Source organism: Anarhichas minor, unplaced genomic scaffold (assembly GCF_050575085.1).
Source record: "Anarhichas minor isolate MPS153535 unplaced genomic scaffold, ASM5057508v1 ptg000028l, whole genome shotgun sequence".
Lineage (NCBI taxonomy): Eukaryota > Metazoa > Chordata > Actinopteri > Perciformes > Anarhichadidae > Anarhichas > Anarhichas minor.
The window spans coordinates 5,725,919-5,743,333 of record NW_027466474.1 but is presented as its reverse complement, the minus strand read 5'-3'; the positions used below and the strand labels follow the sequence as shown (position 1 = coordinate 5,743,333).

Below are 17,415 nucleotides of genomic sequence, written 5' to 3'. Positions count from 1 at the left end.
CTGCAGCTTTACCTGACATAGAGGGAGCGTTTCTCACTGGTGCGCAGGGAGCCTGATCCTGAGCTCATGCTGCTGTTCATCATCTGCTCCCTCAGGTCGTGGATCTTGGACTCAAAGCGACTATACTCTGCATTGGAGGGAACAAACAAAAACACACCGTGTCAATAATAAGTTGATACACCCAAGGTGAAGGTGGTACTGAACGTCGTCTAGTAAAAAGAGGCTAAAAGAGCGTTGGGCCCGGCTCTCTTATTTCACTGGAAAACTGTTGGCGCTGCAGTGAATGGAGGGAAAAGGTTCAGCGAATCCTTAGGCTGATTAATGACCCCCAGGAACAGATGGTTTATCACAGATCTGCCTTACACATCCAGTAATGTCTCATGTCAGGTCATTAATTACACAGATTAATTAAGTTCAACATTGGCTCTTTAGGGTGGTCAAAAAAAAAAAAAGGGAAGGCCTCCCAACAATCTCAAATGCATGACCATTTGTCATAGGTGTATAAATCCAGTTGCTGCTCTGGAGCACAGGGATGATATATGAATCCACCTGGACCTCCTCATTAAGAATGCTCTCATTAGCCTGCTGTGCCCAGACTGCTGGAACAAGGTAGGCTACCGCACCACGCGGCACACGGTTAGATAAACAGACCGGCAGATGCAGCTAGAAAAACAAGTAGACTAGGTCGCTCATGTGATCAAACAAAAGGAGGCGATGGGACAACATAAAAGCAGCCGTGTGAGCGACCAACATTGTCATATATCTGAATATTAAAACGTGATTTATACTGCCGATGAAAGGAAATGAATCGCAGTTAAAATTAAAGTGTATATGAAAAACCAGAATCACCTTAATGGCACCTAATGCCGTACCCTATTATTCGAGTGACACAATATATCTATGTCTTGATCATAATTAGCCTATAAAAAGAACCAGTTCACATTCATTTCACATATCTCCTTTACTGCCATGCCTTCAGGGGTGGACTCCTACCTTACAGCTTAATCATCCATAGCTGGCAACACTTCCTGTAACGTGAACAACCAGAGATCAAGGTCCAGATTCGGTCGAACAAAGCCTACAAGTAGCCTTGAAAAACAAAAACGCCCATGCCTACAATGCTGGTTTAGCAGAAGACGGTCCAAACTCCCCGGAAAAAAAATTCTGAACAGGTGCAACAACAATCTCCAGGTCGCTGAACTCCGACCACCTGCCGAAACCTAAAAGGATTCAAAGCAAACACACATCCTGCCCCGGGCCCAGCGCCAGCTCTCCACCCTGGTCTCTGCTCAAAGGGTTAACAATACAACAGGGTGACGCTGCAAGGTGAGGTAACCAGACACCACCTGACTGCCTGTAACCACCAGCAACGTACAAGCACTCCGAGCACAAGCGGAAAACAGCCATTCAGACAAGTCCACTTGGCTCTCAGGCACGGTAGACATGAGAGAATGGCAGCGTGGAGAGGAGGGGTTTTAGGGACAATATAAAGAGCAGCTAAGTAGAGAGAGCCGTCTTAATGCATTCACAATAACACCGACCTGAAGGGCCGGCTGGGAGCTGAACCGCTGATGTAGCACTTATAAGCAGCGCAGGTGGAAGAGCTAAACACTTTGCTTATTCACATTCTTAACGTCCAAATGATTCATCTGACACGTTCAAGAGGAGCGGAAGGCGCCCTGAACTACCACCGGCCTCTGTTGGGAGTTAGGGTGGGAACCATAAGCGAAACCATAAATTGCTACCGCGCCTCGTTGTTTGTGACATCAGCATACATGCATTGCTGCAACACAATCGTCTATGTGCAATAGACCACACTGTCTGTGTAACTAGAGTAGGGAAACACACCAATCGGTCTCTGATGTATCTGCAGCACTTACACTTGCATGGAACAGTAAAGGAAGTTAACACCTGTTACACAGAAAAGGAAGGATACTCCTAGTACTCAAACAGAAATCACTGTGATGCTGGAGAACGAGTATCACAGCAGAGCCACAGGAGATCAAAACATTACACTGAAACCTAAGTTCTGCATTGACTGTTTGTCTCGTCTCAAACATCAAGCACACGGAGTAACAGTAATGAAAACAAATCTTTTCATACATGAGCCTGAACTGATACAAATCCAAGTCACAACTGTAACAGCAGCATTTAGTCCTCAAATCGCTCACAGGTAGGGAGGCAAACTTAAGCAATTTCCCGAACCAAGTGCTGTTAAAAGTCACAAAAAATTACATAAACACCTGAAAACTATTAGAGTCATAAAATAAAAATAACCAACAAAAAAAAAATAGTGCCATCAATCCAAATTGCTGCTCCCACTCTGCCTGCCGTTATTTAACAAATGTCTGAACAAAACTGTTAAGAGTAGAAACATAATCCTGCACAAGTGGTATTGAATAGAACATGTATTGGATGAGCCATTCTTGTATCAACGATTAGGGCTGTAACATACAGCAGACAAGGCTCATTTAAAGTAGAAATAAGCCAAATTATCTGATGACACTTACAGCAAGTGTTACAGATTGTTATACGAAGACAATAATATCTACCTGGTTAGGAATCGGCCATATTTGCAATTACATTCTTGACTAATCCGAGTCTTTATATGGATCAACCCAACATCACCTATTCATCAACATCACTACTCACAAGCAAACCGCTGAAATACAGGGGAACGGGAGTCCACAATTGTTAACGTTACAACTGTAACGGTAAAATATGTTTTAACATGTTCTCTGCATAGACTCTGTAAGAGGAAAGTGCCCGCTGTGACATAAAACATTCCATATAGGGCAATAGCATAAGACGAGAAACATGCAAGCCATATAGGGCAGCGGCAGAGAATGAGGCGCTTTCCTGTAATGAAGAGGACATGTACCAGACACTGATGCACACGTATGACTTGTCCCCCACATGTCCCCCCCTTCTTCTCACTGTCTCCTTTGTTTGTAAAGGTATAAATAAGAATGTACGGAGATGATTCTTGGGGGCACTCTCACAGGTTACTGCAATACGTATCTGTGAAACTGCTCTCCTTGCTTGCAACGCAATAAATTGACTTTACACACTTTGATCATTCATCAAGAATCTGTTCATTTGATATTGACTAAAAAACCTTTATACTCTTCTCCCGACTAGTCATAGAAATATTCCACAACACAACTTTGTCCCTTAAAGCACTAAATACACAAGAGCTAGCCTGTATTTTTAGGAGTGACCCACAGGAAGAAAAGACGGCTAATAGAAACTGGGACTATTCTGTATCACTCACTCCCACTGCGTGTCCTCATTAGTCGTACAGCCTTTTTATTTTGGGGGGCGGTCGCTTCTCTTTTGATCCAGTTATGCAACACAGCAGGCATGTACTTGTAATGTGAGAGTGCGTTATGTTCTCGGGGATAGTCGAGCCAGTGCAGGCAGACACACACACACACACACACACACACACACCCCCTCCCCCCTCCCCAATAATATACTGCAGGAGGAACATGTAGACCCTGGCTTAACTATTTCTGTAAAGCAGACTGGTGTGAGTTTGCTGAGGGACCATCGAGTTTTAACATTTCCTCCACGGATCTCCTCCCATTTCCTACATGCAAAGATGTTTGTGTAATTGCACTGCTTGACAGTGAGGCAAGGCAGTGTTTGGATATACAGCCCTCACTTCCATTCCTTCAAGCTGAATGAGAGTTAAAGACTTGGTGATGCTCCAGTAAGCCACTGAGAGTCAGGGCGGCCTCCTGCTGCAGCCTGTGAGCTCTGTTGGGGCTTCTTGTCGTCTTCAGCGCTGGCCTTCCATCAGAGATCTTTAGACGCCCGGGCCCCGGCCCCTGAGAATACTCTGCAGGCAGTTTGCCCTGCATAAACCAGCATTCACCCTCCGCTTCCTCCCCCTGACTGACTGTCCCTTGTACATCTCACTGGGGGGTTCCTCCTGCTCCGAACTCAAACGAACGACATGTCACACACCGCTTTAGGATGCCAGCAGAATTACTGGCGACAGATCTCAGGTCACCGGTGGAGATGCAGGAAGTCAATCATTTGCCAGCGCTCGGCTCGGGTGTTTTGAGGAGTTAAGCATTGTACACAGACAGATAAGTGTCCTTCACTGCGTTACAAAGGGGGCGCAGAGCTGAAAGCATGATTTAGTACAGAAAACAAAAGATTCCCTTCAGCGAACCACATCATTTTTCAGGATGCTGCCTGATTGGTCTGGCATGCAAGACAACATGGACTCACAAGAATGAAGCATTATAATCCGTATTCTGTAGCAGAAGGAAAATGCATACCGCCATTCTGTCAATTTTGATCTAAACCTCTAAACCTGTATCTTAGCTTAACTTTAGCCCAGTGACAAGTCACTGATCCTGTTCAACCTCAATTTCAAATGACCTTGGAGAGTTATTGGACGTTTAAGGCTTGTGTTGTATTGAAAGGGAGCGGAATATAGAGTGAGCGCATGCTACAACTTATGCCCCTTCACATTCCTGTCATAGTCCGACCTGAGAGCTCAGCCTAGATCTAAAGCTCACAATATCCTTCCCAGTGTTGTTACAGCACTACTGCAGCATGCTCAAGTACACATGTGAAGAATTACAAAAGCACTGAGGAAGAAATGCAGCTGCCACAGTAGCTGTAATGCACAACCGATCTACAATTTACTATCACAAAGAAGGAGTGGTGTCCTTTTGTGAAATAAACTCTGTTTAAGTTACTCACTAGCCAACACATACATTCTGCTTTAGTCAGCATTAAAATGGACTTGTATTCAACGAGTCCAAAGTCTAGTGACATGTAAATGGTTAGAGCTGAAGTCACTGTTTAAAACCGCCACCACCAAGTTGACAAACACCTGTGTGAACACACCCAAAGGTTTGTTACATAAAAACTGTAAAATAACTGTTTAATTAATACACCCTGCTGCATATAACTGACAACGTAAAGCTACTTAAACTGGCCTCAGGGAGGAAATCCAATTGTGAAATAAAGTAATAAAATCGCGGATTCCAGGTAATGTCAGGAGGTTCCCATAGAAGCTGTCGTATTGAGTACAGTAGGGTGAGGCTGTCGCATGAATCTCACGGTAACTCACTTTCATGTCACGGCTGATTAAAAAGACAACCGTAACTTTATCAGAGAGGACCGTAAACTCACTTATAACGTTACAGGAGTGGTGTTAACGTTAAAACTACAGGTTATAGCCAGAGAGAGAGAGAGAGAGAGCAACAAACTGTCGTTACCTCGGTACAGTAACAGTCAAAATGAACCTGTTACCTCATACGGCTCGTTCCTGCTTCGGTGTGTCAACGTTTCTTCCTCGTCCCCACCTCAATTAAGTTAAACCGTGGCTATTATTTCGCCGGTTTCTTCAACCCAGTCATTCGGGAGTTCATGCGGCTTCTTCTGTTGTAGTCGAGCCCATCCCCCATCCGCACAAGCTGGTAGACAGATAACAGTTGGGAAGTTTTTTTTCCTCCCGTTTTCCACCTTTCGTTTGAAGTCTTATTAAACGTTCGTCTGGCGTCGTAGCTCGCACGTTCAGCTTTAGTGTCCTCTTCCCATTGCTGTCCGGGTTCTGTGTGTCCGCGAACAGCGCGGCTCGGGAGTTTGAACAGGAAGGACAACAGCGGCTCGTTTGCCGCCTTGGCTCAACGCTTCAGCCCGCTAACCTATGCTGCTAACCTATGCTAACACAAGCGCCGCCCCCGAACCTGAATAACACTTCAGCCCGCTAACCTAACACAAGCGCCGCCCCCGAACCTGAATAACACTTCAGCCCGCTAACCTATGTTAACACAAGCGCCGCCCCTGAACCGGAATACTTCCTATAGGGAGCCGTGCTGGAGCGATGCCCTCATTTGCTTCCAACACCAAAACCAGGTGTATCTGATGTTTCATTGCAACATTTAAGTGGTATTCCTGTGATTTAGTGCCGCCTTTTCTTAAAGGTTTTTTTTTCTTCCTTTTTTTCAAATGGCTTGATTAAAAGCAGCAGAGGCAGATATATACTGACATGTATTGCCTGGCATGAGCCAATAAACTAAGCACTGGATACTACGTTTCCCACAATGCAATTTGACGGTGCCCATGTCTTGCTTTTAAAGGAATACCGGTAGTTACACATTTTGGGAGATGCGCTTATTTGCTCAATGTCAATCAATTGTTACCAGTCTAGCTCCATCCAGCAGCCGCTTAGCTTAGCTTAGCACAATGACTGGAAACAGCTAGCCTGGCTCTGTCCACAGACTAAAACAATCTTCCTACTAGCGCCTCTAAATTTAATGCTTGCTATCTTGTTTGTTTAATCCGTACAAAATCTGAAGTGTATAAACAGACATGTCTGGTTTTACAGGGTGTTATGTGCGAGACTATTATCTGGAATCTGTGAGGTTGCATGGAGCTGCATTGCCTTAAATATGTAGTTGGTTTTGGTAATTTGATTAATTGGTAATTTTGTGGCCATATCTTAAAATGGATCTGTATTATTGAATCTGTATTGTTCACTTTCAAATAAAATTGTGTTTAATCAAATTACCACAAACTAAAATAAATTAAGTATTATTTAAGCAAAAAAGCACAGGTTGGAACTTGGAGGCCACGTTGCACAGATGGCAATAGATGGGGGTCAGTTGGGGCCAAATAGCAAAACAATCTGTACCCAACAGGCTAATCTGGCTCAAGAATACTTTTGGTTGTTTGATGACAACCCTTTTCCAATACCCCCCATCAAAACTGCTTTCAAGACCCATTTTGGCACAATGCCATGTAGTGATATGAGACAGTATGGCCTCACCTTCAGGCCTGTACTGAGCTATGATGGTGACAGTCTGTCCAGCTCTCTTCAGCGCTGCAGCCGCCTGCTCATGTGTGGCATTCCTCAGGTTCACTCCATTCACCTGCATGAAACCAGGCAGACGAAAAAACCTTTAAGCAAGAAAACCCAGTGTAGATCCTAAAGGTGTGGCGCTTGTCTAATTATGTAGTTCTGAAGAAGAAACAAGTCTAGCTGGATGGAGCAGAGCTTATCCTCAAGCTGGATGGTTTGATTCCAGCCTGTGGAGATAAGATCTGCCCTCAATACATATGACCAGATTATAGGTTTGTGTGAAAATGATATAACTTAAGACCACTCATTTTGAATAACCCTCACAATCACACACAATCAATGTTGCAGTTAAAACATTTATTCACGCTTAGAACAATTTGAATGACTTGTTTTTCATAGAACGTGTCGCAGTATTAAAATAAAACACATATTTAGAGCAACACTGGGTTTGCTGAAAAGGTTAAGAGTTATGAAATACAAGTCAAGGGATATAAATATGTAATTCAATGAATACTTTATTGATTGACAGAATGCTCTTGTCTGGCGGAGCACAGCTCAGCTCCCTCTGAGTTGTTATAGATTTAATGTTATGCTCAAGGACATTCCAGCAGGGCAAATGTTTGCTGGTGTTCTAAACACTAGGCTACCTTAATTCTATCGTCCATATTCTGACATTCTGAGTTAGTAAAACGTGTTACAGTCGTTGATTTGGGCAAACAGAAAGCTTGAGGTTGCGATACTGACCGAGAGAATCCGGTCGCCCCTCCTCAGCTCGCCGCTCAGGTCAGCCGGCCCTCCTGCCAGGATGAAGGAGACGAAGATGCCTTCTCCATCCTCCCCGCCAACGATGTTGAAGCCCAGGCCTGTGGAGCCCTTGTGCAGCAACACCTTCCTCGGCTCCCTGCCAAACAGAGTGACAGCGTCAGGGTGAAGGGCAGGACAGAGAGCAGAGAAGAGATGGGCAGAGAGAGAGCGAGAGAGAGAGAGAGTGATATGACCAGAACGAAAATAGGAACAGCACCAAGAGAGTCGTGTACAGAGGCAACAGCCATCTTCTGTTGTGTATGATCCCAAAATGTCGAGTGCTGCAAGCCGTAGCACTGCAGATCTTTTTGTAGATACACTCTGCATATATTTAAAAGTGAGTGCTTTAAATAGAACATTTAAATGATGAATCTACAGGACCACTCACCAGTAAAACACAATGATTAACCATGTCGTAATCATGTAGTAATCACAATGCTAACATAGATAATGTGGATGACATTGACAACACGGCAAAGAGTTTTGCAATAGATACAATGAATGCAATAAAAACAAGCAGCAACATGATTGGATCCAAATGCATATCATCTGCTGGCTATAGAACTTTCTGCTTTGCATGGCAATCTCATGGAAATGTGCACACGTGTACACATTTAAACACCCACTCGCATTAATGTGCGCAGACACAATGAGCCACCTCCTGCTCGACAGACCCACTCTGCTTTAGCTTTAGCCACTATAACTCATCCTTCAGCGGGCTATTCAGACTGCCTCAGTTTTAAGATGCGAGAGACGCCAAACCGCTGCATTGGTCCAGCAAAAGCCCTCTGAGCGCACACTTCACACGAGCGCAAACACACACACCCTCTAGGAAGCCCAGCGTTGGCCTTACACAAACACGCACACCAACACATGCACACTTTATTTACAAATGCACACATAAACCTACGTGCGCTCACGTACGTAGCCATACACACACACACACACACACACACACACACACACACACACACACACACACACACACACAGTTTCCACTCTTTAACAGAAAACACTGCATGGTTCCCATTAGTGGTCTTCTCTTCCAGTACTCAGCCTACAGTGTACAGGAACAATTCCGACTTAATCCCTAGTGGCTGCGCTCTAACTTGCTGTTAAGATCATTTTCCCATTGATGGCAGCCGAGGCAGCATTCCAGACTTTCAGAATGATCACCCATGACTGACTGAAAAAACTAAAAAGCGTTGATTACTCCACTAAAAGAAATTAAAAGCATCGGAAAGTCCTAAATAGTAAATCGGTGCCTTCAGAAAGACTTCAGGAAGTGACTGTTAAAGTGTATTCATTTGAAATGAACTGAACTTAGATGCAGATGATATCTTGTAAGACCACTAGATGAGATCAAAAGCAACATAGTGAGTCTGGGTCTGCAGGATTCCTAACAAGTAGTGTTTCTACAAGGCAGAATCAGGGACAGATTCAATCTGATCGTACTGACAAAGCTTAAAACATTCTTGCTTTTCTTCTAAAGCCTTTTAGATCTTTTTTGTAAAAGAGATGAAAAGCTAAAATAAAAAAAAGACAAGTGGCAAATGCCTTGAAATATGCTAAAACAACAAGTCAAGCTTAAAATAACCTCGCTTTCCATCCTGAGCTTTTCATCCCATCTCGAACGAGGCACACAGATCTCCATGGTTACCTTAGGATCCGGAAATGGTGCTTGCTTCGGAGAGAGCATTTCCTAACAGTGCGCTCAGGCCGGCTCCTCACCAGCGACATGGAAGATGAGATGTTGACTGTGAACATTGTGGCTATGGCACATCGACCCTTCTCTTCCTGTCTGGCCCGCCACTGAGAGAGGGGCCACAATTTTAGTGTTCACCTATCTTATCCATGTGTGCTGTGATTGGAAGCAGCTCCTCTATGGGCTGTCACAAACACTCTCTCCTCATCATCATCACCAGAAAGGCAAGACTGAACATTTAACCCTAACGCTGCCATGCAAATCACCTCCGTTCAATTCTAAAGAGAAGAGGGACAAAATCACCCCTCACTCATGTCTGGAATAACCAGGACTACATTACATCAAGAGCATCAGGACTTGGCGGATGTGTCGAACTGGTTATCCAAGCCCCCCCTCTAATACAGCACACCAGCATTCCTGTCTGTTAGCCCCGGTCCCCTGGAGAATGGGCAGACAGATTGCCAGAAGCTCCTTGCTAATTTGTCCAGAGTGAAAACAAACTGAGGAGCTCATGAACTGACTATCGGGCCATGTTCTGTGACCTGGCTGCACACGGAGGCTCACGGGACAATAATGCGCAGACTACTGTGGAATATTTGAACACACAAGGCCAGCAACTTTCTAAATCTTACAGTCGGTGCAGTATGCAAGTGTGTGCTTCTGCATGCTCTGTTTGTTCATAGGATGTGAATCGCCTGGCCATTCTCATGGAAAATGGGAGCGAATACTTACAGTTTGAAATGCAGGGATCAAGTCCTCCCTCGCTATCACAAGACCTGCCTCTCCTCCCTTTCCCCCCCTTTGCCTTTTCATCCATGCCAGGAATGTAAACAGTTAGAGCGGTAAAAACCCTTTCTCTCTGCCCAGTCATTTCTCCTGCGAATATTTTCTCTAATTCAACCCCCTCCACCGCCGTTATTTTTTCGCTGTCTGCTTCGGGGTTGGTCGCAGCTCAATCCTAAAGCTGTGAATGGATATCTGGGCTGCGGGGTTCAGCGGGTCATGCTGCCCTGGACTCAGCCCAGTAATTGGCTCTGCTTGGCTGATTAATGGTGGACACTGCAGATGGACGCCATTTTCCACAGACAGGCACTACCTCTTGCGGCACTTTATCTCTCCCTTTCCCCCGAATGGATCACATCAGCTTATGAATAGAAGCGTGTACTGATAAAATTAAAAGGATGCGTTTTCTCCGTCTTCCTTTTCACTGCTTAAATCCCCCCCCCCCCCCCCCCCCCCTCTATTTTCTGTGGCTAGCTTCATGGCCTGCTATTTTCTTCTCATTTGACATAGGGAAAACATTATTCACTGCTAAGGCGATAGACAGTTTAAGATATTTCATGCCTCTCACTGTGAGCAAGAATAAAATGGAGCGATGAATGATTAACACCTAAGACGAGTACTGCTGTGATTTCCTTTATTTAAAACTCCCCTTTTTGCTTTTGCAGGTTTTAAAAATACTTAATAAAGGTAATTCGTTACTGATGACTGAGTTATTGCACTGACCAGTCAAAGGTTTTGCGTTTGTGTGTGTGCATCAGACACATAGAGGTACTGATTAGCTCACCTGCTGCTGCAGTCCGCAGGCTGCTGTATTTACGTAAGCTGTGCCTGAACAAAGCAGCCTAACTAGAAGCATTGTTGTGTATATCTAACAACTGCAGCCCTGATAGGACCAGCAGAGGGGAGCTGCTTTGTTAGTGATTGTGCAGCCTGTCACCACTGCACACAAGTATGTTTACACCAAACATGCATATTTAAACGCAGAGGTTTTTTATCTCTTACCGCGTGGAGAGAGACAAGGATGTACAGTACTGACATCGCTCCTGAAGAAGGGGGTAATATCAGATGGAGAAGGGGGAGGATGTGTCTGTGATGACACCACCGAGGGGGATATGCAGATGGGCAGAGGGCCGATATGAGCTCTGACTCATTCCTCACAACCAGCTTGCTCCATTTCTGCGGAAGCCTGTGCTTACTACAGCGTCCATCTAAAATAACCCTTCCCAGTTGGAGCCAATGGGGAAGCTGCTGGAGCTGGAGGGAGGTGTCTGCTATCTGTCCGTCAGTGTGATGGAGCTGCATGCTCATCTGCTGTGATTGGGATCAAGTCGGTTGTCAGCCATGATGTCCTCCGAGACAATTCTTTTTGGATTATGCAGCGGACATGACACACAAACCCGCTAGGGACAAACAGGTGCACGCATGGTCACAGTATGTAGGCCGCGCCTGATTTACTAGCTGTCCGGTGTGCAGGACGTATACCCACAGGTATGTGTCCGTGTCATAATCGTGCATTGCATTTAAAGCGTGTGCGTATGCATGTGCGCTCCTATGTTACGAGCAAAAGTCTTTACAGTATGTGTGTGTGATTGGTGCTGGCAGCACTGGTGATGAGAGGGGTAAGACCTGAGTGCATGGCCTGGTTTTCCCAGTGTGCAGATGAATCATGACAGCTGCAGGACTGTCTGCTGCTACTGGTCCGCTGGCCCGTACAGATCAGGCTCTTACTCCCCCATTACATTTATGGTAACAGCCAGGCTTGGTGTTTATATTTACATACATAGAGCAGCAGGCAAAACATTCCAATGGATATTTGTGTTGTGTGGCTCCAGTCAGCCCCCCTATCCTCCTGTACTGTCTTTTTTTTTTTTTTTTTTTTAAACACATCAACCTGCCTTTAGTTACAGCCACACCGTAATCTGTCCTTTTCTCACTCACAAACATACACACACACACACACACACACACACACACACACACACACACACACACAGGAAAACACATATTGGCAACAAAAAAAATGTCATGAATGGCACAGAATATAAGCTACTTTCAAAACAAACACACGACACAAAAGCAATGGTTCACAAACACCAGGGCATTCATCCATGAGGTGAAGCACAATGGGCAAGACTGTGGATGTAGTGTAATAAATAGGAGAAACAAATAAGCTAAACTAAATCAACAAACAGGAGGCCTTTTTGCACATTTGGTAATGCCAAACACATTGCCATAAATATCATGTATATTATTGTCCTCAGCAATAACCACCAGTGAAAGTAGCTTGGCCCGAGATAGAGGGTTGGTTTTGTCGATGCCTCCTGACAGATGGAATTGAGCAGCTTGTGGGAGCGTGAAGCCCTTTCGGCTGCACTCCCGTGGAGATGTGTTTGTGAGGAGCAGGTACGACTCCATTTTAAACTGCGATAAACAGGGCCCTATTGTTTTAGCTTCGTAGATGTGGGCAGATTAGTCTGAAATTGATGGACAAATAACAACTGCGGAGCAGACCTTTGAAATTACGAAAAAAGTGCATCAAAAAACAAAACAAACACACAAAGGGCAAGAAATAATAAGCTAATGTCTTATAAAACGTTGCAGCTCTACAGTCAATTTGCTTTTACAGTATTTTGTTTTTCAGCACAATTCATGTGAGTGTGGTATGGGTCAAAAACGGAGTGTTTCATCCAAACATAAACAACATACTTAGCGAAACAGCATACAAAGCAGCAAAGACGTGAGGTGAGAAAACATACAAACATGCAAACACGGAGACAACGAAAGCTAAAAGAAGTAATTTGCCACCTTTCTCCTCTCTGTCTATTCCCCCTGCTTGTGTGGCAAAAGATACCACAGGTGAGGTTGCGGTCCCTCTTTGGCCCTACTCCTGTCTGATGCCAGATCCAGGTGCTAAGCTATATAGAGGAGGGTTAGCTAAGCGAGGCGTGATGGACTAGGTTAGTACCTGCCAGAGAAGGGGAGTGGACCTTGGCACAAGGGAGCAGGGGAAGGACAGAAGCCTCTGTAGAGGGCCTGGGGCACCTTGATGTCCCCAGGTTTGTGGATGACACTGTAAATAGGTTCAGCCCTGCTGTGGGGTACAGGAATCACAGTGAACGGGACAAGTGCGGGACACAAACAAAGCACACATACCGACAAAGATGCGACAAATGCACATACAAGTCATGTAGACAGCTTGTACAAGGACATTACAGGGCCACATAACGAACACTCATCCAGTAACACATTCACTCCACAGCACGCAGACACTCATAAACGCCTGCATGCAGTCACGCACACGCAGAGAGAATACAGCCTTCCCCCCCCCAAGCTGTGGGTTAAGATGACTCAAGGCCTTTTGGGGCACTCCAATCAAGCCTCTATGAATGCTACTTTTGATCCAGTACTTGGATATGAGGTCAAAGGTTAAAACACAGTCATAACAAGTACAAGAAGTGACAAGAGGCCTCTCTGCAAAGTATTTGGTCAGCACACAGCCACCACACACTGTCAAGCTGTAATACAGTATGCACCACCAGGGCCCTGATGAGCTGACAAAATTGTAAACAAAGCATTGTTTTGCTTCATGAAACACTTCATAAGAGCAATTTACATGACTGTATGTAGATATATCGTTTAAATAAACCACACAATGACAACACCTTTAAAACCGCAACAAAATGGAGGCAAAGAGAAACCCATGGAAACTAAAAAAAATAATTGATTGAGTCATTTTTGAGTAACACAATTTAGCTCCACAGCAATTAGTCTTCACTTACAACAGCAAAAAAAAAAAACTTCAGTGGATTTCCACAAGCAATCATTCACATTTACATTCACAGAGCCTGTGTGAGTGTAATGTACGAGAGGAGAGTCAATCATGGAGGAACCGGTCTGCAACATACCTCGTGAAGTCTTCCTCCCCCAGCATGTGGCGGGGAACTGGCGAGTACCTGGACGGGGTGACCTGGGGCGGCGGGTACACTGGCTTGGGCTCCATTGCCCCCATGTAGCTGTGGCTGACGTGGTTGTCCACCATGGTGGGAAAGGCTGGAGGGAGGGCCATGCCAGTAGGGGGAAAGAGAGAATGATTACAACACAGGCACAACAGCAGCGCTGCAGAAGACGCAGAACAAACTGCAAATGAGGCAACAGTTTGGCTGGATTGTCTTAACCACTCTATTTGGAGGTAAAGAAAAAACAAATGCGCATGAATTTGCCTTCATTTTCAGCTTGTGTTTCTTACCCTTCTTTTTAGCAATGTCTTCGCGTTGCCAGATCTTCACAATTAACTTGGTGAGAACAGTGATTATTATTAGCAGTAGGAATGGTGGCCAAAACTACAAAAATAGGACCCAGGTTGTATGAAACCAGAATTCAAATGACATTTAGGAATTTTATTTATACACGTATCATGTCTTGTCTCTGTTCTCTGCCTGTGCTTTTCATTACACAATAGGCAACCAGCACGGACTAATGTACAGTATTAACAGAGATGTTTCAGTGATCTACACCTGATGTTTCTTCTTCTCAACTGGGGATGTTTTTCTGAAAAGTTGGAGAAGTACTTGTGCGTGCACGCAAAAGACAGATCACAGACACAAAACACTCTTTTCCCCTGAATTTTCATTCTTGATGGCGGCAGTTGAGCATGATAAAACAAGCGTTTCAAATCCAGATCATCTGACCACGGGTTATGCTGTCAGAGCGGGGTTAAGTCTGCATTAAGGGTGCGCTTAAACCCTGCGAAACCTTACAGCAAACATTTAGAACATACAAAAAAAAGCCCTCAATAGCCCCCTCTAACACTATATCACTGTTCCGTGGAAATTTGAGAAGCTGCAGCTCAAGATCGTGGGCTCTCATGAGCAGGTGGGATGTGAGAAACCATCCACACTCAGTGGGAGGCAGAGAACTGCGCTTGTTGTTGCTGTGGGTAGGATTATATGTGTGTGTGTGTGTGTGTGTGTGTGTGTGTGCATTCACTACATTCACTATGTGGGTGTCTGGGCATAGCAGTTTTGGGGAGAGAACAGTGATACAACACTAACATCTTTGACAAAGATAAAAAAGATGATTGCCAGTGTAAAACGCTCTAACACGGACCTTGACTTATAAATCACCCTTAACCTTACGTCAAGACAGTTCATATAAATGAACCTGCTCTTGTTTTGTAGCTGGCTGCTTAAAGTGAGTATAAAATGCAGTTTGTGCCTTGGAGAGTGTGTAAACAGCAACGAGAAGAGGCAGATACGTACTGCTGGAGTAGTCTGGAGGGGCGTACATGTCGTTGAGGTGCACAGGTCCTGGCTTGGCCACCTTGAGGTAAACCATATCAGAGGTGTTCTTCAGCGCGGCCACTGCCTCCTCATGACGCACGTCCTGTAGCACGATGTTGTTCACCTGAATGTGATGATTGTCGTGAAAAGAGAAGAGGAACATCAACACTTGGAACACCTAGTGTCTTCGCCGCACTGTGACAACATCACGCATCACAACAGCACTCACACCAGCCAACACAATAATGAATCATCGCTTGGAGGCATTATGAGATGTTCAGTACATTTCAACAGCAGAGTGAAAGGTTGGTGTGCTGCGCAGCGTTAACAGAGGTCAAAAGCAGTAGGTAGAGGTTCTCAAGATGCTCTGAATTTCCATGGGAATATACTGTCAGTCAAAAGTTTCTGAACACTTCACATATTATATGAAGCAACGTGCTCTTTAAATAACTCACAGCTTAGCTTAATATGACAGGATGGGGCGAGATAATGTAGTGTACTTATGTCCCATAACCATTCAGTCATCTACATAAAGCACATACATGCCCAGCTGAAGCATTAGGTGTTTGTAATCAGTCCTACGAACAACTACAGCTGAATTTTTGTTGAACTCGCCAGTGAACTACATGAGCATGTACAATAACTTCTCTTTGATTTGAATATTGAATATGTGACTGAGTCAGAGGGAGGCTCGTACAGCAAGCAGGCGGTCTCCAGTCTGCAGCCGTCCATCTTTTTGGGCAGCTCCTCCTTCTATGATCTTGGTAATATAGATGCTGTTGTCTCCTGGGATATGTTGGTTGCCGATCCCTCCAGCGATGCTGAATCCAAGCCCTGGTTGAGTAATACGCACAGTCAGATACGTCTATAGGTATACATAGAATCACCTTTGATTTAACACATTTTTAGATGTATTCCATGTCTGGAGCGGCCTCCTCTATACTGAATACTTCACTTCTTGTAGTCTTTGTATGTTTCCAAATTGAATGCCCAACATATATTTCTATCTTAGTGTGTGATGAGTGGGACGTGTCCCTGACCTTTGGGCCCTTTCAGCAGGTTGACTTCCAGAATCGTCTCGGGCGGTGCCTGCCTCCGTCGGACCAGCAGCCGCACCACTGGCCCCGCCTCCTTCAGGGCTTCCACCGCCCGACTGTGAACCACCTCAGACACGTCCACTTCGTTCACACGTAGCACGCAGTCATTCACCCTGCGGAGGGAAACTTTTTAATATATATCACACACATCACCCTGTCAGTTGGCCGATGCACACTCTGTATCATAACTTTTGCATGTTTCAGGCTTTGGTTTTCCAGTGAATCATAACTTTGAGGAAACACATGGAGCCTGGGGGCAGAGGACTGTAGAGACTCTGCCTCCCACACAGCACTGCCTGGCGGGACACGGTGGTGGTGAGCTTTAAAGAGGAGAGTAGGGAGGTTAGAGTAGAGAGAGGACAGAAGGTGCAGAGGAGCTTGAAAAGAGAAAAGAGGGAAAGAGCGAGGAGAGGAGGGAGGGTGACATCTAGTCTAGATTTTTTTATTTCACACTGTTTTACTACTATTACTGTTATTATAGCGTTTAATTATATTTTATTACTTTTTTTTACATTGTGATTTTATTGTCTCACGTGCATTGGTCTCAAATTATTTAATTGCGTTCGTCTTTTCTGCTGTTTCTTCATCTTAATATCTGCTTGTCATTAATCTGTGAAGCATTTGTAACTGCAATGTTAGGAGGGGAACTTACCCGAGCCTTCCATCCATAGCCGCTGCTCCACCAGGAATAATCTTGGTGATGAAGATCCCCGGATCATCAGGAATGTGGGGATTGTCTATTCCTCCGGCAATGCTAAAGCCCAGGCCAGAGTTCCCCTGCACACAGGTTATGATTGGCATTTTCAGTGGGGTACCATAAACAACACACACACATACACTTAGCTCTAAGTGATGAACCCAATGTGGGCTCAGGGTCAGTGCAATGTGGCTCTTAAGTGTATTGGTATCTCAGAAGAA

At 44.9% G+C, this 17,415-nt stretch overlaps 1 protein-coding gene across 11 annotated transcripts in view; it reads right to left on the bottom strand.

Moving 5' to 3' along the window:
* The window catches only part of dlg3 (discs, large homolog 3 (Drosophila)), a 71,353-nt gene that overhangs the window by 9,756 nt on the left and 44,182 nt on the right, over positions 1 to 17,415 (bottom strand). For 5 of the 11 annotated variants that reach the window (XM_076103285.1, XM_076103283.1, XM_076103284.1 and 2 more), the window contains 8 exons: positions 17,150 to 17,274; positions 16,441 to 16,610; positions 16,098 to 16,234; positions 15,380 to 15,524; positions 14,027 to 14,171; positions 7,574 to 7,730; positions 6,797 to 6,899; positions 13 to 127 (listed from right to left, as the gene is read on the bottom strand). In XM_076103285.1, coding sequence (XP_075959400.1) covers positions 13 to 127; positions 6,797 to 6,899; positions 7,574 to 7,730; positions 14,027 to 14,171; positions 15,380 to 15,524; positions 16,098 to 16,234; positions 16,441 to 16,610; positions 17,150 to 17,274 — 1,097 coding nt within the window. Of the gene's footprint in view, positions 1 to 12; positions 128 to 5,243; positions 5,696 to 6,796; positions 6,900 to 7,573; positions 7,731 to 13,086; positions 13,213 to 14,026; positions 14,190 to 15,379; positions 15,525 to 16,097; positions 16,235 to 16,440; positions 16,611 to 17,149; positions 17,275 to 17,415 lie in introns of those variants that run through there. The other 6 variants (XM_076103281.1, XM_076103282.1, XM_076103288.1 and 3 more) reach the window with 5 other exon arrangements.